General features: G+C 47.7%; 1 protein-coding gene across 1 annotated transcript in view; it reads left to right on the top strand.

Moving 5' to 3' along the window:
* Hs2st (Heparan sulfate 2-O-sulfotransferase) overlaps window positions 1-26,859 on the top strand; it is a 54,956-nt gene that overhangs the window by 7,747 nt on the left and 20,350 nt on the right. Inside the window, exons 3-6 of the mRNA XM_077671665.1 lie at window positions 3,671-3,756; window positions 10,488-10,626; window positions 12,109-12,206; window positions 24,770-24,927. Of these exons, the coding sequence (XP_077527791.1) occupies window positions 3,671-3,756; window positions 10,488-10,626; window positions 12,109-12,206; window positions 24,770-24,927 (481 nt within the window). The remainder of the gene's footprint in view (window positions 1-3,670; window positions 3,757-10,487; window positions 10,627-12,108; window positions 12,207-24,769; window positions 24,928-26,859) is intronic.

Here is a 26,859-nt window from a genome sequence, read left to right as displayed (position 1 = left end):
AAAATACAAAAAAAGGAGAAAAGAGCCTCATCAGTTTCGCAGGTGACCTTGGTCTGTGGCAGGCGCAAGAAGCGAGAGGTGCCCGGGTGCCAGGTGAGCAATACCCAGCGGGCCCCCTCGTTAGCGGATGCGCAAACGATAGCCGGCGCTCCGCTGAAGTAAATCATAAAAAAATAAAAAGAAGAGCCATCGGCGCAAGAAAAAAATTTGACGTACAGTAATCCCTCGTTATAACGAAGTCAGCGGGACCGCGAAAAATTTCGATATAAGCGTCCAGTCAAGAAAAACTAAAGCAGTTGAGCTTTAATTGCGCCACAACTGGGAGGACTAAAAACAATGTATTCAGAGAAGCAAAACTTTAATTCGAGTGCAAAAAAGGCAGTGAGCTTTGACTGTTTTAAGTTCTTGCCGGTCGCGAGCAACTCCTGCTCCAATTTGACGACGCCTTGCATGAGGCTGTGGTCGCCGTGATTGGGCGCCGTGAAGAGCTGTGACTGGTGGCCGAACGCCTCGCAGACTAGATAGCGAATGAGGAGGAAACGCAGTGGCAAAATTTATAGGGGCGCGCGGGCATCACGGAACGCTACGAGATTTTCGTTCTGGGAAAGGCCGCAAATGCCGTGGCTTGACTCTGAAGTTGTGTTTGTGAGCTCAAAAAACGATTAACGGCTCATTGTAGGTACACAGCGCAATCATGAAAACAGACCGGTTTCGCACTAGGGACTTTGTGTGATCACTGGAATATTTTTTTCTGAGGTGTGCAGCCGTGATCTTTGCAAAACAAGAGTTTTTCGGCGCCCCATTGTCGATGCAGCCGCTAATTCTACGGTTCGAGTGCCATTGTACGCGCACCATCGCGTCCATGCCATTGACCAATGTCTAGGAACAAAATTGAATGACCCTGCCACGAATTTGGACTGTTTGTCTAAAGTCCGATGGCGCACATTGTGCATGACCGGTTCGAGAAAATCGCCGGGGAAACACGGGCTTGCATTGACCCGCCATGTTGACAGCATGACTCGCCGCTGGGTTGCCGCCACTCGGAGACACCCCTGGTCGCCTCTTCGCTATAAGCGGGTCACACTCTTCGTGTGCATCGAGTAATGCGGTCCAAAATGCATGTGTTTTGGTTGGAACCAGAAGAAATTTCGAATAAAGCGATATTTCGAATAAACTGATTTCGTTATAACTCGGGATTACTGTATTTCCGAAGTGTGGCAACATGCCAAGCAAGAGAAGTTGGCAAAAAGGCGCGCTTTTTAAAGATACAAGCAATGCCGTGCATATACGTCATGGACCATTTTGAAAGTGTTTGCCGATGCCGTACATGTACGGCTGTGACCCTCAAAGGGTTGATGAGACAGTTTCAGTGTTGGGAATCACTCATTTCGTTTCCTCGCACCAACCGCTGACTCCACTCCCCTGTGTGCCTGGTGCCACAGCAACACAGTTCCATATTTTCAACAAAGGTAACAGCAATGCAGGTGCTTAGCATTTTTTCAGTGAGGTCATTTCTTTTAACAGCAGAGCTGTTTAAGCTTTTAGTTCTGCCGGCGAGCGTTGCCAGAAAACTCAGTCCAGCCAAGCGCACGTGAGCGTGCACCTTGTGTGGAGTGCCCGGAGTCATCCAGGCTTGTGCGTGGGCTTTCGCCACGTGAAGAGCTCAAGAAAGGAAGGGGAAAAAAAAAAAAAAAAGATTGCATGTGAGCTTGCGCCTCGTAAGGAGTGCCCAGCGTTGGCCACCTCGACTTTCGTGAACACTCTTCCCAGCGTTCGTGGAGTGATCTCTCGCGTGCTGTTCTCCTTGTCAATTCACGTGCGTTCGTGCCTGAAGTGGGGAGCACAGATGCTGAGTTCGCACTACAGACGTCGAGTTCGCTAAGGTGGTTGCCGCGGGGTCAAACTTTGGGAGAGATGTGAAAGCCTGTGGATGAATCCGGGCCTGCCAGTCATGGAGAGCTTTCAGCGGCAAGTGTAAAAAACAATTCTACTGGAATTTTTGCAGTGTTTCTGTGTCTGCAAGATTTCACAGCACAGTTGCAGCAGTAAAAATATTCAATGCAGTGACAGCCCTGTGTAAGACCAGCTTCCCTCGGAGCTTCTCTCAAAGTGCTGAGCTACACTTCATGCAGACTCCAAAAGGCCTTTAATGGCTGTACCCATAACGTTTAGCTTGTAACTTGGAGCAATAGATTTTTTTTTTTTTCAGAGTTATCGATGCCAGCGTTATTAAAGGTGTTGACAAAAAAAGCAAGTACATAGAAAGTATTTCTCAGCCTTTCGGGCTGTGAAATACTTTCTACTTGCCACTATGTTCCGGGCCACAGGCACAGCTCTTCCTAGTCCTAGGGAAGAAAAACTCTGTCCCTAAAAATCAGTTCTGCAAAAGGTGGACCAAGTGCCGTATAAACTCAATTATTATAACTCTGGTTAGAGCACTGTTTTGTATTTATATAGCAATTTACATCAGTGGCATTGGCAGCTTTATGAAGCTTTATTAATGAGCTGCTTGTTACAAGCCTTTCATACCATGTTTTTGGCTGTAATAATGATTTCTGGCTAGAATAAAGCAACTTGGATGCAAAATACAAAAGTAATCAAAAATTATGAGGACACCTAAAAACTTATTATCCATTTGAACGTTGCTGAGTGCTCCTTTGGGTTTGGTGCTGCAAGCAATGTTTTTGAGTTTTGATGTGGTGTACTGGTGTGGACAGTGAGTGACGTTTCACTACTGCTTATGTTGTGGCCGCCGACGGTGTAGAGGCTTCAGACTTCATACTAAGTGGTACAGTACGTACTGCCACAAATCGTGGCCTGCGCAGAGCACACAGTGGAACGCGTTGCAGCCAATGTTGGGGGGGGATTAGGAACTGCTTTGCATCTACAGATGCCAGACGCTGGCTTTTTCTTCAATGGGCCATTTAATGCTTTCACAGTAAAAATACCGATGCACATGGGAAGGACGTTGTGCCCTGTACTACTCGCACGCTTGTCATTTTTCTACTCTTTAAAAGCATCACTGGCTTCAACACAATATGTTCTAATGCACTCAATACAGGTGTACTTTAGTATAGCCCAACTCTGCAAGGTGTGAACCAAGCACGATTGGTAAATAGACTGGCACAGTGGATATTGTAATCTGGTTCTTTGTTATCTCCTTCATTATTGAACACTTTAAATTGTTTTTTTCCCCCTTTTTCTTAGCCTGGTTGCAACAATAATTTGTTTTAATTAAGATATAACAATGACATGTTGCCATAAAGCATTTTTATGAGTATGTTTGACAGTGTCAACTGCATTATATTATGCTTGTCATTTCATAGATCAATGATTCCCTTGCCTTGAATGTGTCAGAAGCCCTCTCGACTTTAAGCATAGTGAGACACCTCAAAAGACTTAGGATTTGGAGGAGGGTGTTGAGACATGGCGTATTGTCAAAGCAATTCACTCATCCATTTAAGTCTCCTGCATTCACTAGTTTTCCAAATGTATTTTGTGGATTTGGCTTTCTTGCAAAGAAATAAAAAGATGCGTGTGAGAGTGGTCATTGTTGGAGGAGGTGAGGTGCTTTTGCACTCCCTTTGACTCCCATTTGGGATTATTAATCACGTATTCTGTACCATTCACATGCTTACACCAAGCTTGTCTCCTTTTCATTCTATTTCAGATTCGATTTGTGTACAATGTGTCTCTGTGGCAGTACATGAAACCTGCTATTTACCACGGGCATGTTGCATTTCTCGACTTCGCCAAGTAAGTAAAAGGAGACCAAAGCCATGTTCCCTCATGGATTTTTTTGTGCTCTTTGCCACAGTGTTGAGTCTTAAAGGGGGTTGTCTTGAAACACGGTTCGAGTAGTCTTTTGTGGCAAAAATGTGGTTCAAGCAACTAGAATAACATGGTTATGTACTTGTTTCTTCTCTCCTGCATTATTATCAATGCTATGCTTGGGACAAAGCCCCCTCTTTCGTTACTGCTGGAAATTGACCGATTTTTAGGGGTCTAAGAAAACATTTTTTTTTTCTGCAGGAAAAATTGGTTAGGCACTAATTCCAGAAACGCAAAATGCAGATGATTTAACCCTCTTTCCAATAACACCAGTTTTTTAAACGTTTTCATATGTCATAGTTGCGGAAAAAAATCAAAATCAAAATGTTTGTCAAGTTGTTGAAGAAAATGGTAATAAAGGAGTTGTGTATAACAAACCATCGATAGCAAAAAAAATTTCGAATGTGCATTTTGTAGGGAAAAATTTAAAAAATACGGCCTAAAAAATTTTACTTTGCGCAAAACAGTTTATCAGATTTAAAGAAATGTCATCATGCGGGGTGCCTGTGCCATGCAGTGAAGCCCAGCCTCCATTTCAAACTGGGCAATTTCGGGTGATTCCCTGGAAGAAATCTGGCAGTTTGACGTTATCAGATGCACCAATTTGTCCCCATGTGTCGTAAAAACATCTTCTCAATGACTGACTATGCATTTTTGGCCAGCACACTATTCGGGACAAGCACGCACTGGGGAAAAACATGCATGGAGTTGAAAACGAAACTCCGTGGTTGATGCTTGTTGACGTTCACTGTCAGTTACCTCTCAAAAAATAAACTTGCAGTTTATTATCATCTTCTGACTCTCTAATGTAGCCGTGCTTGCAGGAATAAGGTGAGATGCGCTAGAACCGGCCCCTGCAAACTTTGGCCGAGTAGCGGTTGCACGATAAACAAGATCAGCACTACGAGCCTCCTCCATTGCAGCGCTACCTAACATTTTTGAAATAAAACAGTACAAAACTTATTGGAGACTCCGTCTGAATAGACAGTTCAACTAAGAAGCAACACTAGACCCCCGGAGGTACCCTCGTATGGAAACGAAACTGGCAGGCAAACAGCTGGCGGTGTGTTAGTCCGGTTTGAAGCGCACTTCTCGTCGGAACAGATATCTGGCGACTGGGTGTTATTTTTTGACTTGCATCAGATGTTCTTATCGCAGAAATCAGGTTAGGGTTGGGTGAAATCAGGAGCGGCATGCTTTTTTTGAGGATCAGTCGCGGACACTCAAGGCGCCATGGCAGGTACCCTTGTAGTTGGGTAACTGCGTAGTAGCGCCAAATATGAATTTTGTTATGCAGAAACAAAATCGAAATTGTTGTAAGCTGTCCGTGACTGGTCCTGTGGTAAGTAGAACTACAACACATCTTAGAACAACGTGCGCAAAGTGCGCTGCTGAGCACGAGGTCACGGGTTCGATTCCCGGCCGCGGCGGCCGCTTTTCTGATGGAGGCGAAAAGCAAAAACGCCTGTGTGTACGAGATTTCGGCGCATGTTAAAGATCCCCATGTGGTTAAAATTAATCCGGAGCCCTCCACTACGGCCCTCCTCATCACCGGCATTGTGTCGGCGCGTTAAAGCCTACAATCAATCAAATCAACGTGCGCAAAGGCAATAAAACTGCCTAAAATCATAGAGTAGCTTTGCAAACAGGCACTGCTTGACATTTTCAGCCAATTTCAGGGATTATTACTGTCAGAGTGCAAACCTGACGATTGCAAATCGTTTGCTGATTCACCATTCGTGCCCTGATAACAAAAACCAAATGCTGACGCAGAGTAATTATGAGTGGCACGCTTTCTTCGTTGGTAGCAGTGACGTGCGATGACCATGCCCCTTTTCCACACTCACGTGATGCAAATGCGTGTCAAAAATCACGTTTTTGTTGCACAAATGAAAACAAAACTGATTTTAAAAAAGAATTTTATGAGCTAACTTCAAATAGCTTTACTTGTTCCAGAAATGCCTGGAACGCTATGAAAGGGGGCTCCCAAGGGATCGTTCAAATTGAACGATGTTGAATAGGTGTGGTAATGAGAGTTAAAGAAACACTGAAGTGATTTGTAAACATTGCGGGATTACAGTTAAATCTCGTTATAACCAAATTGAAGGGGCGCTGCGATTCGTTCGTTATAACCAATATTTCATTATAGCTTTAGCAGGCCTTTATGCCAATATTGGGCTTTGTACTTGCCCAAAAGAAATAACTGGTGTAATTGCATGGTGGTACACAACAAAGTAACCGCATTCCGGAGATAAAAAGCAACATTTGCGCACCTACTTTATTGCAGTCCAAAATACGTAACTCGTATGTCAAACAGGCTTAGCTGCAAGGAAGCTCGTAATTGGACGTTGATGCATCTTTCTGATGCGAACAGTGGCTCGCTAAGCTTTGTGTTTGATGTCACGGATTTTAGAGAGTTTTAGCATGGCGTTAACGTGTTTGCGGGAGTTGACTGCGCATGCGTGAGAGTTACCGCGAACGGTAACTTACCGGCACAGGCTTTACCGTTGCCAGCAAGCATCCTGAGCAGACGAAGTGTGCCCTCGCGTCTTGATTAAAGCAAATGCAGTGCACTTGGCGCTTGATGCTTGGTACAGCCAACAAAGGTATTCTTAGTTGATGTTGTTTGTTACGCTTTTCGTGTTAAATGATGCTCAAGAGCACAACAAATGACTGTTTTTTTAAAGGAGCCATGAAGAGAAAACACAAGTTTGGTTCATTCAAAAGATTGTCTCGTTAGAATCATACTGACACCACTTTTAACGTAAACTTCGCTCAAATAAGCTACATAATTAGGAAAAACGGGAATGGTCATGCGACCCACCAGCTCATTTCCCGCAACAGAACCTGTGATGTCACATGGGCTAAGCTCTGCGATTGGCGGAGGCTGGCAGAAGCAGACGCAAATTAGGTAGAGCTTACAAACTAGACGAACGAGCGATTTGCGCTTAAATTTAGGGCACATTCTTTACAAAGCAATAGGAATGATGGGACAAACAGTGGAAGTTACGAAAGCACATGTAAACATAGAAGTGATGTTCAAATATCTAGCACATGTAAACATAGAAGTGATGTTCAAATATCTAGGTATTATCTTTGACAGCAATTTAAATTGGAAGAACCAAATTACGCATGTTTGTTCGAAAGTAGCATCCGGATGCTACGCTATTTTACAAGCTCGTGATTGTTTTGACGCAAACATCCTGCTTATACTTTACCATGCCTTTATCAGCAGTCACCTAACATATTGTTTAGAGTCCTGGGGATGGACGTTCACAACGTACCTTAACCCCATCAGACGATTGCAAAAACGTGTGATTAGAATTATGAATTTCGCCAAATACAATGAACACAGTAAGCCTTTGTTTACTCAGCTTCGACTATTACCTTTTGATCACATGCGTGAGGATAAAATGGCTCGAATCACGTACAGCATAGTAAGGAACAATCATCCATTTCCTGTCTCCTTATTTAATAGTCCATTACGGCACACAAGAAATTTCAGCCTTAACAATTTCAATCTTCCCCTTACTCATAATGTTTATGGAGAGCGACTTATACAGTACGTTGGTGCGAAAGTGTGGAATAAAATCCCTGTTGACCTGAGGAATGACCATAACTTCTGTAAAAAACTGAAAAATCATTTTCTGTTGTTATATGCCCATGAATGTCCCCAACACTAGAAACGTACTTGTTTTTTTTTTTTTCTTTCCTTTTTGATCGCAGCACGATCACTTGCGTACAGTCGCAAAGTTCGCGGCTTTTCTTTTCTTTTCTTTTCTTTTTTTTTCGAATAGTCATCACGTGTTATGTTGGTACTGGTTGTATTGGTATTGGTTGTATTAGGTATTGGTTGTATTGGTAGTTACTTTAATCTGACAGTATGTTTATGCACTGATTGATAACAATGAGACTGCTTATAACTATGTATTTCCGAATTTGGACCCACAACTAGCCTTTGGCTAAGGGTCCAAGCACTGTTTGCAAATATTATGTACCTATGCTTGAAATAAACCAATGATTGATTGATTGATTGAAGTACTGATGCGTTCTGCTGTTCGTACTGCGCACAGCATGCTTTGGTTTAGCTGCACAGCACTATGGGGCTTGGGGTTGTCTCAGACGACACTGGCCGATTGACGCAAGCAACGGTGTCTTACATGACCCCATTTGTCGAGCGAGCACTGTTTCTGGGAACGAATATTTTCTCCCAGAACAAAAACAAGCCAGGTTTAAATGCGGGCAAAAACAAACCAAACGCTTGCCACGGTATGGTGGCGCCATCTAGGTTACGGAACGTAAAGAAATGCGGGAACAAACCAACACCGCTACAGGGTGGAGACAACCTTTGAACGGTCCCGTGCCGCCGCAATTGGGCCAACGGGCTCAACGCGTTATTCTTTTCGTTTCCCACGAGACCTAGCAACGCGAAACAGACAATATGATTCAAACTTCTTCAGTAAACCGCGTTGCGGCGATAATTTTAGCGCGGTTTTGACACAATGACTTGCTTTGGCGGCGAGCGAGCAACCGAACATGGCGGCGCCAGCGTTACGTGTCTCTACCCTGTACGGCGGATGCGTGAATGAAGGTACTCTAGGCTGCAGAGCGGTCGGTTCCCGTGATGTCACTTGGGACCACGAAAACGCACGATTGAGCGGGAAAATCAAAATTTTAACCTAAATTGTTTAATTTCTCAGTGAATAAAGCACTGTTTGTATCCGGACAAGCGCTGGGGGCACTATAAAACACGAAATCTTTCGAATAAAACCAACTTGCATTTTCTCTTCATGGCTCCTTTAAGATGGGTGAGCAAAATGGCTGGCCCTAAGCCTCGCCCGCCTCCAATAATTCAAATAAGTTTCTGAGCTCGCAAAGTGCTTTTAGACTTCCAAAATTGTGCTGGGCAAGGTAGCGTAGTTTATTGAGTAAGTACTACAACATATTTTGCTCATTTCATGGTAAAATATTTAGCGTGAATACAAATTCTAGTTTACCTTGCTGTCAACTACTCAGTAGGTGGCGCCACCAACATGTTTTCTTTTTTGCCTTCTTTTTTAAAGCACTACAGGTGATGGCTACGTATTTGCAAAACAACTTATGTTATTGTGAATGCTTGATCCGAAAAGTGAAACATTCAAGCTACTTTAAATGAAAGCAAATAGATATGAGCAACAAAATTATGCGTGATTTGCTTTGAGGCTAATTCATCAGATGTCGCTACCTGCACAATGGAGGCCTGAATACGCAAACTGCAAACGATGGGCTAAAATATGTCCTACTGTTTTCAGCAGCAAACAGGAACTCCGGCTTCCGGTAACACGGTAAACGGTAGCTCAAACATGATAACAATATGCTAAAACTCTCTTTTATCTCAGCCGCCTTCATGTTTATCATCTTTCGCTTACCGCCTGGCGCATTTATGCTGCTCAAGTCGTGCGCAGCGCGATAAAAGATAAGGCTGAAGCAGCAAAAAAGGAAAATTCGGCGATCGTTCAGCGCTGCTCGTCGTAGTCGGCGCTAGACAGTGCCTCACTCCACTGCTCCTCTGTCAGAGGGTGTTTGTGAATTTTGTGGCACCTTGCTGCCGTATGGTGGAGGTTGGCTTGTTTGTTGCTCTTGGGGCACAGCTTCAGGGAATTGGGTTGGGTGCAGTTTGTGTAGTTGGGAGAGTGGGGGAAGGTGTTCGTTTGGGTTGGTCGGTGTGCTGTTCGATGAGGAGGTGGAAATTTAATTCGAGGCCACTTAGAGAAACCGACGCCCCACCTTGCTTGTGCTGCATCGCATCCGGGTTGTCTGCTTTCAGGCAATCAGGGCTTGCTCGAAATGGATGCTTTGAAATGGACATGAAATGGACAAAACTGAGAATTCTATCCCAGAATTGGTATCTCGGTGGTGGCAGATGTTTGTTTATTTCCTTTTCACGTAGTACGTGCATTGAGAGGGTGAATCTCATTTGTGCTGGTGGTGGCGTGATGGGGAAGTACATGCTTGACCTCGCCACATTTCCCGATCATTCAACAACCAAGACTACTGCCGCACAGCCACAAAACTAATGATTCAGAATGGACCCGCTTTTTCGAGGGTTTTTCGCCAGATTCTCTGACGACTAGACACTGCAAAGTAGGTGTAAACTGTATTTCAGGGCTTCAATATGAATGATTTGTTGGCTGTCTGTATCAAACAAAATTTGTGTTGTGTTAGTTGGTAGCGGACAATATGAGAACACGAAGTGGCAGCATTGTCTGATGACCACCAAACGACTGGTAAATGCAATACTGGGACATATTCAAAGGGACTTGACAGAAGGACCTAATGGCTTGACTCATTGGTGTTTCAAATTGAATAAAGGGGGAGAGGGGGTGATATATGTTCCGAAGTTGCACCCAGTCTATGGGGTTACACCCTGGGTAAGAGCTACAAGATAATTCAGGCCGCCTGGAGTCCGGATACAATTGTTTTTGTCCATCTCCTCCACTGGCAAAATAGCTCCCATGGCTAAGAATCGAACTGGCAAGCTCATTCTCAGCAGCACGTCTCAGCCAGCCAGCTATTGGGGGGCAGGTCCTTGTTGAGGGATGGGTACGTGCCAGGATGCCACCCCGAATCGAGGGCTTCAACGTGAGAGAGGGGTGTGCCTTTCCATCCCCATTCAGGTACGGAGTTCCCCAGTGGCCCATCTACATCAACCTCATCAGGCGGCCCCTGGATCGCCTGGTCTCATACTTCTACTTCCTCAGGCATGGGGACGACTTCCGGCCTTACCTCGTGCGTCGAAGGCAGGGCAACAAAATGGTGAGCCATGTCAGCGTGCAGGCCTTGTTTGCACTCCTGTATGTGCAGTTCTGCAAAGCCCTGTGGGGCACTGTGGCAGCGCCCCACAGCGCCTTACACAACTGGCACTGCGCTGATGGTGAGGTGCAGTTTGCGGCTAGTGTTTGCTCATCATTGGCTTTTTGTGGCTTTGCTGCCTCACTGGTGTTTGAGATTGCAACGGCTTTGGTTTACGCAGTAAACACCTGTTTGGTGCATTCCTAGGTTACTAAACTTCAACCCCAAGTTGAAGCCATGGACTTTGGCACGATCGAAATCCTCAGTGGAGGAAATGGAAATGATTGACTTGTACATGTTAGCAGTTGAATGCATTGCACGCGGGAGGTATTTTCTGTGACCCAGTCACATTCCGGTTCTCTTCTTGACCTGGCATTATCCCTTGCCTACTGCCTTGGAACTAGGTAAAAGAAAAGTGACCTATTGATTAACCTTGCCAATTTAATCAAAGGAGTAGGAAGATATCGCCTTTGCAAAGTGGTTCGGTCATGCATGCTGGCCTGGAGCATAGCACTGATTATGCATAACACAGGTTAGGCACTAGCCTCATGGGCATGCCTAGCCTGTGCCTTTTGCCGATCTTGCTTAGCTCGTGCCTGGCTTTACTGACGGTGTGCTCATGTTCAATAGCTGGCTGTCCACATGTGCACATTGGGGCCGGGAATCTGCCGTGTTCAGGAATTCACTTGAACTGCTTCTGGGAGGGCGAGGGAGAGGTGCATTGCTGTGTCGTTCCTTGTGTTTTGTTTCTGAGGCATATCTGCTGTGACCTTGAACAGCACTCATGGCCTCCTCCCTCCTCTGATGAGCTCTCCTCCTTTCCACTTTTGGGTGCCTTTCTCCTCCTCTGAGGCTCACTTCGCTCTCCCAGTTGAGAGGCCTTTGATTTTGATCCTGCCAATTTCACAGATGGCACACTTATGCTTGTGCGCTAAGAATAAAAAGGTTCTTAGCAAAACTTGAACCTTGCACTCTGCCGAAAACTGTAAATGTAATTATTTTAGGTTATACCCTGCAGTAAGAACTACATACTTCAGTTCCAGTTTTTGACGGAGAGAAGGGGGGGGGGGGGGGGGTAGTGTTAGATATTAGAAAGGGAATGACATGCGCAAGTCTTTTGCTTTTTTTACTTTGAGTTTGTGTTTCAAGTTTATTTAAAAGACCGCGGCATAATCTGTTTACAATTTAGAGTGAAGTGTTGTGTCTAATTTCTAGAAAGCATCCAGTTTAAATTTCGGTTCAGCTGGGCCCACTGCTGTGAAGCCAAAGTGTATTCAGACCACAGCAGTTGTAGATTTTATGTGGTTGAATCTCATCGGCATTTTCATTCGAGCTGTACCTGTTGTTTCCTAGCCTTCTGTTGTTGCAAATGCCGGGAGGCAAGCAGGAACTTGCTGAAAGTCCTAGTTTCTCTGATACATGGAATACGTGTCGTCTTGCCCGCAGACGTTTGATGAATGTGTCATCAAGAAGGGTCCTGATTGCGCAGAGGACCGCCTTTGGCTTCAAGTGCCATTCTTTTGTGGCCATGCTGCAAGATGCTGGTAAGTAATGGGGTCGTAGGGACAATCACCCAGCTGGCATTTTTGAAAGTGGCAGCTGTTCTTGGGGAACTTTGGTTGAAAAGTTCAGGTGTATCTGGGTGTGTGTGCATGTGTATGTGTATACGAGGGTCAAAATAATTTGCACGAAGCCAGTACGTTTTGCTACCTCCTGGCATGCCTGGTGAAAAGGGGAGGGAGGAGTAGAAGGCACATTGGGAAGGGTGAAACAGTTCAAAGATGTGTATATTACACATCCAGAGGAACTGGCACAAAGTTCCGGTGATTTCAAACGTCCGCGAAAGCTAAAAACAGTGCCTGTCGGACAAATAACGCCATCTGGAGTATTTATTGACAACTCATTTTTCGATTTTATTATGTTTTGTTGATATTTCGCGTGCAGAAACCGCGCCAAGAGTGAAATTTGAACCTGCAGTAGTGGCGAGTTGTGTGAAAACGGTGTCCCGCTGTATTTATAAACAAAATGGGCTTCCTATCTGACGACTGCGGCTTTACATTGGTGTGTAGGGTCTGGACAATGTACGGTAGGGATATTTTGCCAAATGCGCCGTGTCATATCGCATTATTACCTTCATGATAGCCTGGCACTCGTGTCAGATTACCTCTACGGAGCGATGTGCGACACTTCTCAAGAGCGCTGGATTTTTTTTTTCTAGTTTTTTACTACTAAAGTGAAAAAGATTTTGAGTCAGAACACAAAAAAGTGTGCTTGGATGCATGACCGACTTACACTTGAGTGGCTTCGAGGAGTGGCACAGCCGTCAGTTCCGCTAGTTTGACGGGCCCACAAAAATACAAAACTTAGTGTACAGTGTTGATATATATATTGAATCATAGCCAAGAAATGTAGGAACAATTTGTATATCTTAGAATTCCTAAAATAATTTTTAGGCTCATTACAATTGCCTATATACGTTGCGTGTATACTTTTTGTGCATTTTTTTTTTTATAATTTGACTAATAATCTGTAAGTAATTGTACCTTTCACAAAACTGCTGGTATGTGTTTGTAAGAGCAATCTATAAGCTACAATTACATGCATAGCAATGCTAAATGTGTCCACTAGCTTAAGAGAAAAAAATAGTTTTGTGGAAGCACTCAAAATCGGCCGTTTTTTTCGCCGTAACGAAAGAGTTAACCTATGTCGAGCGCTTGTGACATTATCTGGCCATGCTAGGAAGCCTCGTTTCGCTTCCGGTCTTACTCTTGCTCCGTGACCACAGCCAACACACTTTTATTCAGCAACTTTATGAAGTAGCTAGTAATTGTTGGTTGGAGTTCCGCCTCGCACGCCAACTGGAGGTTGGGGTGGCTTTGCGGTCTTCCGGGTAGCCGATCTCCTCATTGCAGACAAATGGGGCCTCGAAGACGAAGTTGAAGTAACGCAAGGAATATTTATGTACACTTATTTACATTTGTACATTACAGTCAAAAGCGGAAAACATTGGGACTGACTTCCTCGGCAAAGCCGATGGTGCACGCACCGCACCGTAAATCAGAACGGCCGGCCGGACTCTCGCGCTCCGTTTTTAGAACACGGAGAGTCCAGCCCACATGCAGAAAACATCCAATCATGACACACCACCAATATGATGGACACGTACACTCGCTCCCTCTATGTGGCAAGAGCGCACAGAAATATACAAGACGAAAATACCCCTCTCCCCCCGTGGGGTACTCTTTGACCTGTCCCCCTCGCATTCCCCACCAGGCCGTCGCCCTCATCGGCTGCGTGTTTCTCGGAAAATGAAGGGTGCGGACAGGCCGGCGGGACGAGGTCCCTTGGCCTCCTGAACGGGTTGCCGCGGGCAGCCGACACCACTGCCTGCGATGAGTCACGCATTCCCACGTGCGAGCGGCTCACGCGTGTCCCTCCCGGTTTCCGTGCGCCGCGAGAAATTCTCGGAGGTCTGGTTGCCATCCTGCCCGGGTGAACGGCCTTCCCGATTCTGTGCGGAACCGTCGACATCTTTACACGCCCCCCCTAAAATTCTCCAAGGGGTCCCACGACTTCCTTTGAGAATAAACCCAACCAAAGAATCGACGGTTGACCGTACATGCCCTGGGGAGGGATAACGCGTACTGGGGCGCGCTTGCCTAATTACGGCGCGCCGGCGCTGAAAACACTTTGTAGCGAGAACAAAACAAAAACAAATACGCCATGCTACATAGGCGCCTTATTACTGCGTGCAGACGCGCAACAATACTCGTGTAGCGCGAACAAAACGCGCCAAACACGCACTTGAGGGAAACACTGTAACTTCAGTTCTACACATGCATACACCCTACACTGTTGCACTCCTACGCGCACTGTGCACATGTTGAGTCTGCTGCAGTTGCGTCCCATGGAAGTGTCACTGCACTTGTCTTCTAGGAATCGTGTCCTCTCCACCCTTCTCCCCGTCGCGACCACCGCTGTCTGTTTCCCAGTTCTGGTTCGGCAACCTAGACAGTGCGTCGGCGTTACCGTGTGCGTTCCCTTTTCGGTGCTGAACCACCACATTGTATCGCTGCAAAGCGAGCGCCCAGCGCGTTAGCTTTGCTCCCTGTGGCACGTTCAGGGTGAGAAAGGAGAGGGGGTTGTGGTCCGACACCACCGTAACCTGGGTGCCAAACAGCCAGAGGTCAAACTTTCCCAGCCCCCAGATCACCGCGAATGCTTCTCTCTCGATGGTTGACCATCGCGCCTGCGTTGGAGAGAATCTGTGACTCGTGAACGCGATCGGTCGCTCGGAGCCATCCGCAGCACGCTGTGAGAGACAGGCTCCCGCCGCAACCGCTGAGGCGTCCGTGTGCAGCCAAAACGGCTTGTCGATATCTGGCGTAGCGAGCGCTGTGGCTTCGCAGAGTGCCGCCTTGAGTCTCTGAAAGGCTCTTTCAGCTTCGGCTGGCCACGGAATTTTGCTAGGAATCTTTTTCCCTGTCAGCTCCGTCAACGGCGCTGCCACCTCCGCGTAGTTAGGCACGTATCCTCGGTAATAACCGCACAGCCCGAGCACACTACGGAGCTCTTTCTTGGTTTCTGGTGCTTTCAGCCCCCTAATTGCGGACAATTTGTCAGGGTCGGGCGCGTGGTTCCCCGAGCCTACTACGTGTCCCAAGTACCGGATGGACCCTCTAACCACTTGGCACTTCTCGAGCTTTACTTTCAAGTTCGCTCTCTGCAACGCCGCGAAGACGGCATGCAAGTGTCGCACGTGATCGGTCAGCGTTTCGCTGAACACCGCAATGTCGTCAAGGTACGCGCACGCGTAGGCAGAGTGCGGGAGTAGGAGCTCGTTCATGGCTCGTTGAAATGTCTGAGCTGCGTTTTTCAGCCCAAACGGCATCACTCTCCACGCAAACTGCCCCCGGTGGCAGACAAAAGCGGTGAGGAGCTGAGCTGATCGCGCTAGCGGCACCTGCCAATACCCTCTCCTAAGGTCGAGTAGAGTGATGTAATTCGCACTTCCTACGCTCATGACGAGCTCTTGCTGCAATCCCATTGGGTAAGCGTCAGCCACTGTCCCTGCATTGAGCTTCCTGAAGTCTACACACATTCTTATCGACCCGTCCTTTTTGGTGACGCATACAACCGGGTGAGCATAGGGGCTTTCGCAGGGGTATATAAGATCCATATCGAGCAGCTCGTCCACCTGCTTGCCCACTTCGCCTTTCAAGCTTGCGGGTGTTCGGTACGGGTAGCCCGACTTCGGGGTGAAGCCCTCCTCCAGGAGAATCCTGTGCTCCGCTACTTTAGCTACCCCTAGCCTGTCATGGAATAGGCCTCGGTGTTCTCTGAACACTTTGCGAATTAGGCTGCGCTCTTCCGGCTTCAGGTGAGCCGTCATGTCCTCTGGGAGGATCGATACCGCCTCTCGTGTCGGCCTAGGTCTAGGTACATATTCTATTTCCCCGAACGCCCGGTCCTCATCGAAGATCACCCCGACCGTCATTGCTCGCCTCTGATACCACCGCAGCTTGCTGGCGTGAACCAGCTTCCTACCTCCTTCTGGTATCTCCACGAAGTATGAGTGTTCGCGAAACTTTCCGACAACACTTCCCGGCCCCTTCCACTGTGGAAACATCTTTCCTGGGCGCTGATCGTCAAACACCAGTACACTGTCGCCTATCTCAAAGGCTTTGCTCTTCGCCCTTCGGTTGTGCTGGGTCGCGTACGCGTTCTGCTGCTTTGAGCTTATCAACTCTGCTACCTCCGCCGCATGCTCCAAACGCGCCTTCAGCTCTTGCATATACTGTGATGGGGACAGTCCCAGTGTCGCTGGTACACTCATCTGCCCTTCCCAGCCGCGCTTTAACACGGCTAACGGGCCGGTTGGCTCACGCCCATACAACATTTGGAACGGCGCTATTCCTGTCGTGTCGTGCAGCACTTCGCGGTACGCCCATAAAAGGAACGGTACAAATTTGTCCCATTCTCTTCCTTCGTCCTGGATTATATGGTACAGCATGTTTTTGAACGTTCTGTTCCAGCGCTCTACAGCTCCATTGCTCTCGGGGTGACCCGGAGTAGAAAACCTCGGGGAGCAGCCTAACCTCTTCAAAAATTCCTTTGTGAGTTCAGCCGTGAAGTTCGTCCCGCAGTCGGAAGCGACGACCTCGGGTATCCCTGTTCGGCTGAAAACCGTCAGGAGGGCGTCACAGGTAGATTTCGCGCTGAGGGAGCACAAGCACACCACCTCGGGCCAGCGTGTGCACAAGTCGATGATGCACAATGCGTACCGATGCCCCCTCCCTGAGGGTGGATCCAGTGGGCCGATAACGTCGACGTTAACCTGCTCAAACGGATATCGCGGCCTCGCTAAGGGTTCTATCGGCACCCTGTCCGTCTGTCGGCGATCGGACCTCGTCTGACACCCATGGCAGCTGTCGCAATATCTCCGCACATCTCCCTCAATCCCTGGCCAATAAAAGCTGTACTTGATTCGTGCCTTGGTTTTTCTCAACCCAAGGTGGCCTCCCCAGTTTGACTCATGGGCTAACTTAAGGACCTCCTCCCGCCGGGACTCGGGGAGCACCAACTGCATTACTGGTTTCCCCAGCAATTTATCCTTGTGGTAGAGTAGCCGATCTACCTCCGTCATGCCTGCTTTCCCGACCCTGGCGTTTTCCCAGCATTCTCGCAAAGTAACATCACTCCGTTGCTCCTTTTTGAAAACTGCCGTAGCACTGCTTTCCCCTGTTACGCTGTCATCTGTTTTCTCCGTGTCATGCAAATCGCTTTCACTCTCTTTCCCGGTGACGATGTGCACTCCAGCGTGGGGCGCTGCGATCTCTTTGACTGGCTCTACGTCCGGTTCGACCGACGCTTGCTCTGCCTGTTCGACCCCCCTGTAGTCTCTGACCTGGCGGTTATCTGTTGCTCCCACGCCTTTCACGTCCCACTCTTCCCTCAGGGACTCCCAGGCTTCTTCTGACAGCAAGCAGTCTGTCTTCGACACTAGTTTGTCGGTCAGGGCGCATACTACTGGCACCGCCTCTCGTATGTCCGAGAAAATGCCCAAGTCACGGTTTATTATAAGGGGCACGACTGCGAGTTTAGCCTGCACTTTCTCGCCAAAAGCTGACACTAACTCAATGGATCCATACGGTTTAATCAAATCCGGAGGAACCATGCTCTCTTGCACGACCGTTATTTCGGCACCTGTGTCCAAAATTGCGTTAATACGCCTATCCTGACACGCCAGCGTTAACGGTCTTAGTTCGCTTTGTGCGGCGACCCCTTCCTGTGTTGCCACACGTGCGGAGAGGCTGTCCCCTTTGGCGTTGGGTGCCGCTCCCCTCGAGTTGTGTGGGCAGTCGGCCTTCTTGTGTCCCATTGAGCCGCACGAGAAGCACCCTCTATACCATTGCCTTGTGTCTGTCCGCTGCGTGCCTCCCGAATCGCGTGTGAGTCGGTCTGTGTCTCTCTTTCCCTCTCGTGTATGCGAGCTCTCCTCCGTTCTCTGCTCGGGCTTTTTCACCGCGCTGTCTTTGCCCCGCGCCTCCTCGAACGTTTGCAGCAGCGCCGCCAATGTTGGCGTTTTCTTCCACCCCTCACCCTCCTGCAAAGTTACGTATCGGAGAGCCTCTTCAGATAGCGTGTTCTTAAGCTGGTCTGCTACTAGCAACTCAACTAGCCCTTCAAACGTGTTGACACCCCTTTCTTCAACGTAGCAATTAAAATAACTCTGCAGGCGAGTTGCGAACGCCCTCCAGCCTTCACTAGGTAGCTTCTTCGAGGTTAGGAACCTCCTTCGATATTCCCCTGCCGAGAGCTTCAACTCCTCTAGCACCACTTTTTTCAGCACTTCATACTCCCTGTGCTGCGATGGTGTCAAGCGCGTTGAAAGGAACCGCACCTTCTCCGCAATCAGAGGGAATACAATTTGGCCCCAGTGTTCCTTCGGCACAGCGTACGCTTCCAGAGTGTGTTCTACTGCCTCGAACCAGACAGGCACTTCTGCTTCTGCCGGAAACTTCGGTAGCGCTCCTGACAACCATTTTGAGTACCGACACAACTCCGCCCGCGCGTCACTTCTCTCCAACACTGCGGCGTTTTGCGCCGCATTTTCTTCTCTCCTACTCGCTCGTAATTTTTCCAGCTCGAGCTCGAGTTCGAGGGCCCGGCGCCTCTCCTCCGCAGCTCTGACCTCCAGTTTTTTCATGTCCATTGCCGTCTGGCTAAACGGCGCTCCAGGCGCGGACAAACTGCCGTCCGACACAACCGTCTCCTCTCCGTCGCCCATTGTTCTCACCTTCCGCCTGTCCGGGTTTAAATGCGCGAACCGCGTGTTCATGCACCCCTTAGTGCCCACCCAGACAGCGATGCTCACGCCAAGGTGAAGAACAAAGAGGACTCACCCTCCGACGAGATGCGACGCGCTGGCTCTTGACTTCCGTTGCTGTCGTTGCCGCTGTCGCCGGTCTCGTTGCCGCCGTTGCCAATGGAGTACGCGGCCGGTCCTTGTGACACGCCGCCCTCCCTCCAAGTGGTGGCTTCCCAGCTGTCACCGCTGACCCAGCAGTGGACTCGTCCCGAATCCGCCGCTGCTCGCCTCTCCGGTGTCTCGAACACCGTCGTCCGACGTCGTAGCCGGTGACCGCTGTGCTGAATCCGCTGACTCCCTTTTCATTCCTTCCTTGCTCGTCGTTGCTCTTAGTCTCCTCCTCCGCTACCCGTTCTGCCGACTGCGCCAGTAATTGTTGGTTGGAGTTCCGCCTCGCACGCCAACTGGAGGTTGGGGTGGCTTTGCGGTCTTCCGGGTAGCCGATCTCCTCATTGCAGACAAATGGGGCCTCGAAGACGAAGTTGAAGTAACACAAGGAATATTTATGTACACTTATTTACATTTGTACATTACAGTCAAAAGCGGAAAACATTGGGACTGACTTCCTCGGCAAAGCCGATGGTGCACGCACCGCACCGTAAATCAGAACGGCCGGCCGGACTCTCGCGCTCCGTTTTTAGAACACGGAGAGTCCAGCCCACATGCAGAAAACATCCAATCATGACACACCACCAATATGATGGACACGTACACTCGCTCCCTCTATGTGGCAAGAGCACACAGAAATATACAAGACGAAAATACCCCTCTCCCCCCGTGGGGTACTCTTTGACCTGTCCCCCTCGCATTCCCCACCAGGCCGTCGCCCTCATCGGCTGCGTGTTTCTCGGAAAATGAAGGGTGCGGACAGGCCGGCGGGACGAGGTCCCTTGGCCTCCTGAACGGGTTGCCGCGGGCAGCCGACACCACTGCCTGCGATGAGTCACGCATTCCCACGTGCGAGCGGCTCACGCGTGTCCCTCCCGGTTTCCGTGCGCCGCGAGAAATTCTCGGAGGTCTGGTTGCCATCCTGCCCGGGTGAACGGCCTTCCCGATTCTGTGCGGAACCGTCGACATCTTTACAATAGCTCGTCAGTTTTCGCTGAACTTTATTTGTTTCGATGTTATTTGGGAAATAAAGAAAATGAAGACGCCATTTACTCACTTAACTGAGCATGTGCAAAAAAGCCCCGGAGAGTGTCTAACACTGCAAGTGTATCGCCCGCCACCCCGTTTGGTGCTGTCATCTTGGTCGTCATCACTGCCGTCTTCCGTGCTGTCATCTTGGTGATCAGCGTTTTTAGCACCAGAAAGTGAATGGCGTTGAAGGTCACTCTTGCGTTGAAGTCAGCACCTGCATTTCCTTGGCATAGCCATGGAGGCCAAGACAAGAATTCCCAGATGAAAATGGTTGAAAACAAAACAAGCGCAAGTGAAACCTGACACGAGCAAAGGAGGCATTGCATAATACTAGCGGTCCAGCTGACCCAGACGCGAGTACAAAAATAGCCAGACCAGCGGCTGTCCTTATGTTGCACTTCGTTCGTCTTTGTCTGAGTTCGTGCTGGTTTTATCCAAGAATGTCTTTCCAACTAGCCCAGCTTGCAACCCTCCTACAAAAATAGCGGTCAGGCGGGTCCACACGACACCAGTTTCCCTTGCGTGCATCACTGATAGGGGAGCTCTCATTGGTGTCCTTTGCTTGCGGCTTGCTTGCTGTTGCAGCGTTCGCAAGTAGCAAGTTTTGCGAATACCAGTTTGCAGTTGCATTATCCATTTCAGGTAAAAACGCGGTTGTGTCAACCGTATGAAAATACAGTACTCCTATGGGGTGTTGTTGGCCGGGAAATGAAAAAAGGAAAAAAACGAAGTGCCTAAGGGACTGTATCATGCGTTGGGCCTCCTGTGAAGACACTACCTGAGTAGGCAGCGCAAGCGCGTCGTCAGAGTCGTCCCTGTCACCGCTGTCCGCAGGATGTATCCGCACAATGATCGCCTCTTCAGTGAGGCCTTCGGAGGTTTCCAAAACATCGGCTCTGACATCCCTTCCGCGGAAAAACGGAGGCAGCTGAAGACGCATCCAGTCAAATGCAAAGCGGTGCGCACGTGACACAACAAGCAAACACGCGAGCAGGTGCGGGGACGATGCCAAAGCGCCGGTGCCGGGAGGGGGGTTTGGAAGGAAAACTGCTCTCCTCCTCCCTTCGCTTCCTTGTAAGCAGCGCAGTCGACTCGTTTTCTGAGGGGTGAAAGGGATGGGAGGCTCATCTCGGCTCGTGGCGCGTGCCACTGGCGCGGTTGGCGTGGAGAGCCAGCGGCAGCTCGCATTTTTGGTGCACGCTGTAACTGGATTCAATCATTATATCCGTTATCGCGCCTTTGGATCATTGTAATAAGCGGTTTGTTTTACCGTAGAACGCATACAAAAGTCGACGGTGCCATAGTTGTTCATCGTTATATCCGATATATTGTTATAAATGGTATATAGTTATAAGTGGACTCGACTGTACTTGCAGAGCCGCGAGGAAGACAAGCGTGGAAGTCGGTGATGTGCGCATCACAAAGCCAGTTGTCGCATTCCACTGAGGGTGGCCTATCGTTTACACGTCATTATTCGCCATTGGTACCATCAAGGCTTTTAGTCTTCAAAACGATGGCTCCAGCTTGCATTGTCTTGAGGCTACAATCTCAACCAAAGGTAGCCTTTTGAGACTGAAACCGTTAAGCCATCCATGCAACTGTCCAAAGATCACTTATACCCTTCATATTTGCAGTATCATTTTATAAGTCTTATTTTCAAAGCGCATATAAGAGTCTTATTTTCAGAGTGCATATTTCAAATTATTTTTATGTCTACCCTGTGCGAAGTAGCTGAGGTTATCAATTTTTTGTTACTTTTTTTGTTTTACAATTTTTCGATAAAATTTCCAGTACATCTGTTGTTTAAAATTAGTACTGTTGGAAAGCCCCATTCTTCCTCTATCATTTCATATCTTACACTTCAGCATACATCATTTTCTGTGGCAAGAAAAAAAATATTTCCTGGACTACCCAAAAACAACCGGTAGGCAGTAGTGTTTGTAAATTGTATGTACAGTCGAATCTTGTTATAGCGAACACTGATATAGCAAATTATCGGATATAGAGAAGTAAATATGAAGTTTCTTTGGTCACGCTTCATTTCAATGACACCTATTCTTTTTATAACGAAACCGAAACCTCGAGAGCCGCGCGATAGCGGCTACAACGGAGAAATATTTGGTTTCCGCGAGGCTTAAAACTAGACAGCTAGCATATTAAAAGCAAAAAAAAAAAAAAAAAGTGGGACAAAACAACCATTTTTTAGTAGCTTGAAAAACTGCACAAGTAGAAAAGGCCCGTTATGGAGTGGACACTGAAAAACTTTCTTCCGCTTAGACTGTAAAAAGCCACCAGGTGAAGGCCACATCCTCCTATAAGTAAATAAGAACGTAGGCCTGTTTTGCCGAATGAACTTTGTTCTGTTGTAATTTCACGATCTCACGTTCCGGTTTGTTTAGTATGAGATGCAACAAGGAGACAGATAAGGATTACCTCGTTTATACTGGGCTCGAAGCCTAGAACAATCCGTTTTTTATATAGGATTGTTGCGCGAGCCAGATTGCTGATTTATTAGAGCCAATTTTTTACATCTGCGGTTACAAAAAAATATCGGATTAACAAACTAATTTAATGCCTTTATACTAGTTCGTTATAACGAGGTTTGACTGTATGTAAATAACTTTTGTACTTACAGAGCTCATTTTTGCAGTATTACTCTATAAGGGCTTTATGTTCAAATTCTATATATCACATTTTTTTATGTGTACCGTGTGCAAAATGGCATTGATGTTTTCATTTTTTCTTTTGTTACTTTTTTGTTTGGATAATTTTTTAATAAAATTTGTAGCAAATCTTTCATTTGAAATTATTACTGTTGGAAAGCCCTATTGTTTCTCTATCATTTCGTATCTTGCACTTCAGCGTCAATCATTTTCTGTGGCACGAAAAAAATATTTTTTGGAACACCCAAGAACAATCGGCTTTTCTGCGGTCAGGAAAGTGTTAAGTGTGGCCTATCGTTTGGTGGACACCGCGTGGTGGCGAGCCAACAGGGGCTATCGTCCTCTGGGCTAGACGACGGAGAGGTTTTGGAATGCATGCATCAAAGTCATCAACGGGAACCAACGGCAAGGTATTTGGCAGGCAATCCAGCCTCCACCTGTACGGCCCATCAATTCTGCACGCCACCCCAGTGTGCCACGGCCAAAAACTGCTGCGCTCACAGTGCCATCTCCTCAGCCAAGTGATGTGCTTGAGACGCCGGTTTTGCGGCCGGTTTTACGTGCTGCATTTATGTCACCAACTCTTCCATTGGTGTCCAGCCCCCACTAGTAAGAGGGCCGTTGGGTAGGGATCCAGGTTGGCCAGGTTTAACACCTAAACAAAATGTCCAAATATCCCAGAAGGTATTTTGGTGCCTTCTAATTCATTCTTTAACCCTTTGAGGGTTTTTGCCGTACGTGTACTGCGGCGGTTTTCCGTCCCGCAAGGTCTTTGCCGTACGGGTACGATTTCAATCATCCGTTTGAAATTTCGCGCCATATTAACGATACATGCTCCCTGGGAGGTGCTGCCACCTCCTGGGACTTACAAGAAGTGTTTGAAATTTGATTGTGCTACCTTCTTGCGGTGAAAAACAGAACTCTCTGGCTTCGGCGCGTTACGGCGTCTGTACGTGTCAACGCGTTTCGTGGTTTCAGTTTCGCCACGTGATCGCATCGGAGGCGCGCGAAACTTGATCGGCGCTCGCTATCAGGGGCGGCAGAAGTTGATTTCTATCTATATTGGCGCTGCTCTTATCTTGTTTATTACCCACGCACACTAGGTATTCTTGCCCTCCTTGCTTGGAACTGAAGTAACCTACTCGGAGACTCCGTTGCGAGGGCGGCGGAAGTTGATTTCTATCTATATTGGTGCTGCTATTGGCTTGTTTATCACCGGCGCGCACGAGTTATTCTCGCTCTCCTCGTTTACTGAGTTGCCTTCGAGTTCTTCAGATGCACGGCAAAGCGACGATATGGCCCAACGAACTGCCCGTTCTGATGAAACTGACCGCGATGACTCTTCTGACTCTGAGCTTGCTCCTTTCACCGAGTCTGAATCGGAAGACAGCCTTTCTGCGGAAGAAGACAGCTCATTTTCGGACACGCGCTTTATGAGTGCAGAATGCGATAACGCACTGTGTGTAGACCCGTGTTTCAAGGAATACCACACTCTGAAATACTATTGAACATTTTTCAGTTCTAAGTGATGCTGACCCCAAAATACTGTTCCTGATAATTTTTTACCATTTAATCTAGACTTTAGACATTTTGTACATTCCAAATCCACAATAAACTAATTTGACCACCAGGGAAAGTTTTTTTCAAAAAAATTCGACCCTCAAAGGGTTAAATTGCAATTCTTTAATTCTTTAAAAATTTTGTGACAATTCTGCAGCGGTGAGATTTGTTGGACTTTCTCTCAAATTCGTTGTATGTAGTAGGGGGATTCGCTTGCACATTCTTTTGGACTCACTTTTTCTTTGTTCTTTTATTAATTTCACTCGCTGTGGAAAGGCATGATAGTTCAAAAACTTCACAACTCAAACACGTTGTGTTGCTTCTGAACAGTTTACATGGTGCATTTCGTTAACATTTTCTTTTTTTTTTTCAGGGTTCCAGGCAACCCATGGGCTCTGGAGCAAGCCAAGCGAAACCTTGTTAATCATTATTTCCTAGTCGGGCTCACCGAGCAGCTGCAAGAGTTTGTGGCCATGCTGGAGGTTTCTTTTCCTCGCATCTTCAAGGGAGCCACAGAAAAATTCCTCTCAGGTGGGTGGGCCCTACGAACCATCACTGTGGAAAACTGGCTGTAGAGGTGCTCAGCAATTGCTAAAATGAGGTGTGGGAATTAAGGGCAATCTTGGCTCACGTCATATTGCATTAATCTTCATGTTTTATTTTTGGGGAGAAATTGCAGACATGTGTCTTTTGTGGAGTCAGTTTTTTTACGCACAAGTAGTAAAAGATTTTATTTTCCGGGTTTCCCAGCAAATCTCTGAGCTTGTCTGTAATGAAGTTAACTCTTTCATTACCGCGCCTATTCAAAATCGTTCAATTTGAACGATACCTTTGGAGCCCCTTTTCGTAGCGTTCCAGGCATTTCTTGAACAAGTAAAGCTATTTGGGGATAGCTCAGAAAATGCCCTGTCAAAATCAGTTTTGTTTCCATTCTTGCAACAGAAATGTGATTTTTGACACGCGTTTGCATCACCTGGGTGTGGAAAAGAGGCTGGGTCATCCCGCGCCACTGCTACCAAAGAAAAATGCATGCCACTCGTAATTACTCTGCATCAACGTTTGGTTTTTGTCATCAGGGCACAAATGTTGAACCAGAAGATGACATTCAATCGTCAGGTTTGCACTCTGCCCGCTGCGGTGGCTCAGTGGCTAAGGCGTTGCGCTGCTGAGCACGAGGACGTGGGTTCGATTCCCGGCTGCGGTGGCCGCTTTTTTGGTGGAGGTGAAAAGCAAAAATGCCCGTGTGTATGAGATTTCGGCACACGTTAAAGATCCCTAAGTGGTCGAAATTAATCCGGAGCCCTCCACTACGACACGCCTCATCGCCTTCGTTGCGTCGGTGCGTTAAACCCTACAATAAATCAGGTTTGCACTCTGACAGCAATAATCCCTGAAATCGACTGAAAATATCAAGCAGTGCCTGCTTGCAAAGTTACTTTGTGATTTTAGGCAGTTTTGTTGCCCTTGTGCACGTTGTTCTACGTTGTGTTGTAGTTCTACAGTGGAACCCCGATAATATGACTTTCAAGGGACTGCGACAAAGCGTCGTACGACTGGGGTGCGGGTAAATGCCAGCCTAGTAGATGGTCTCACGCGACAGGTGGGTTGAGAACTTGTTTAAACTACTATATTTAGCGCATTCTCGCTTGATTTGCGAACCTTTAGCTGAAATCCGAAGTAAAAAAAAGCAACGCCTATGTTGTGCCCCCCTCCCCTTTATGGCATCCAGCTATCCCTCCAGCCAAGCGCGCTACACAATATAAGGCCGATGGGGTTGAGCAAATGAAAGGGGAAAAGGCGAGTGTGGAACTGCCAAGGCCAAGTGAAATGAACTATGGTACAAGGCGGAGGTGAACAAAAAATGGCATTGCCATACCTGGTCAACACATAGCTGTTTTCGTTTCCCACAAGACCCAGCAGGGCGAAATAGATAAGATAATTCAGCGAGTAAACCGTTTTGCGGCGAAAATAATAGTGTGGTCTTGCTACAGTGACTTGCTGCGGCGGCCAGCGAGTGACCCAAAATGGCGGTGCCATTGGGTACGTGTCTCCACCCATCGCCTCCAGTATTTTGCTCCACCCTTGTGGCGGACGTGCGGGAATCGAGGCACTCTAGCAAAGAAAAGAGCGGAGTGACAACGTAGCTTTGAAAGACACTGATAAGCCGAGAGCAGAGATATAGGGAGAAAGAGCGTCGTGAAAGGAAGAAACCTAGATCGAGCGGGCGGGGAAAGCGGCTGTTCGGTCATCGCCGTGGGGTTGTGTCGTATGTGTTTTCGCGTTCGTCGGTGGTTCAACGGGAGCTTCAAATTCGCGGGCCACCTGCCACCTGAACTTCGACTTCTCGTGGTTGGTGCGTTGGCGTACTGCTGCCGCGTGGGGCCGTCGCAGTTTAACTCCCGCTCACGAGTACCCGCCTGCTTGCTTGCGTCTGTTCCGTATTTGGTCTGGTCTGCCTGTGGA

The sequence above is a fragment of the Haemaphysalis longicornis genome, unplaced genomic scaffold, assembly GCF_048455015.1.
Source record: "Haemaphysalis longicornis isolate Haplotype H1 unplaced genomic scaffold, Haemaphysalis longicornis Haplotype H1 scaffold_1, whole genome shotgun sequence".
In the NCBI taxonomy this organism is placed as follows: domain Eukaryota; kingdom Metazoa; phylum Arthropoda; class Arachnida; order Ixodida; family Ixodidae; genus Haemaphysalis; species Haemaphysalis longicornis.
Note: the sequence above shows the minus strand (reverse complement) of the source record. Positions and strands in the feature narration are given on the sequence as shown.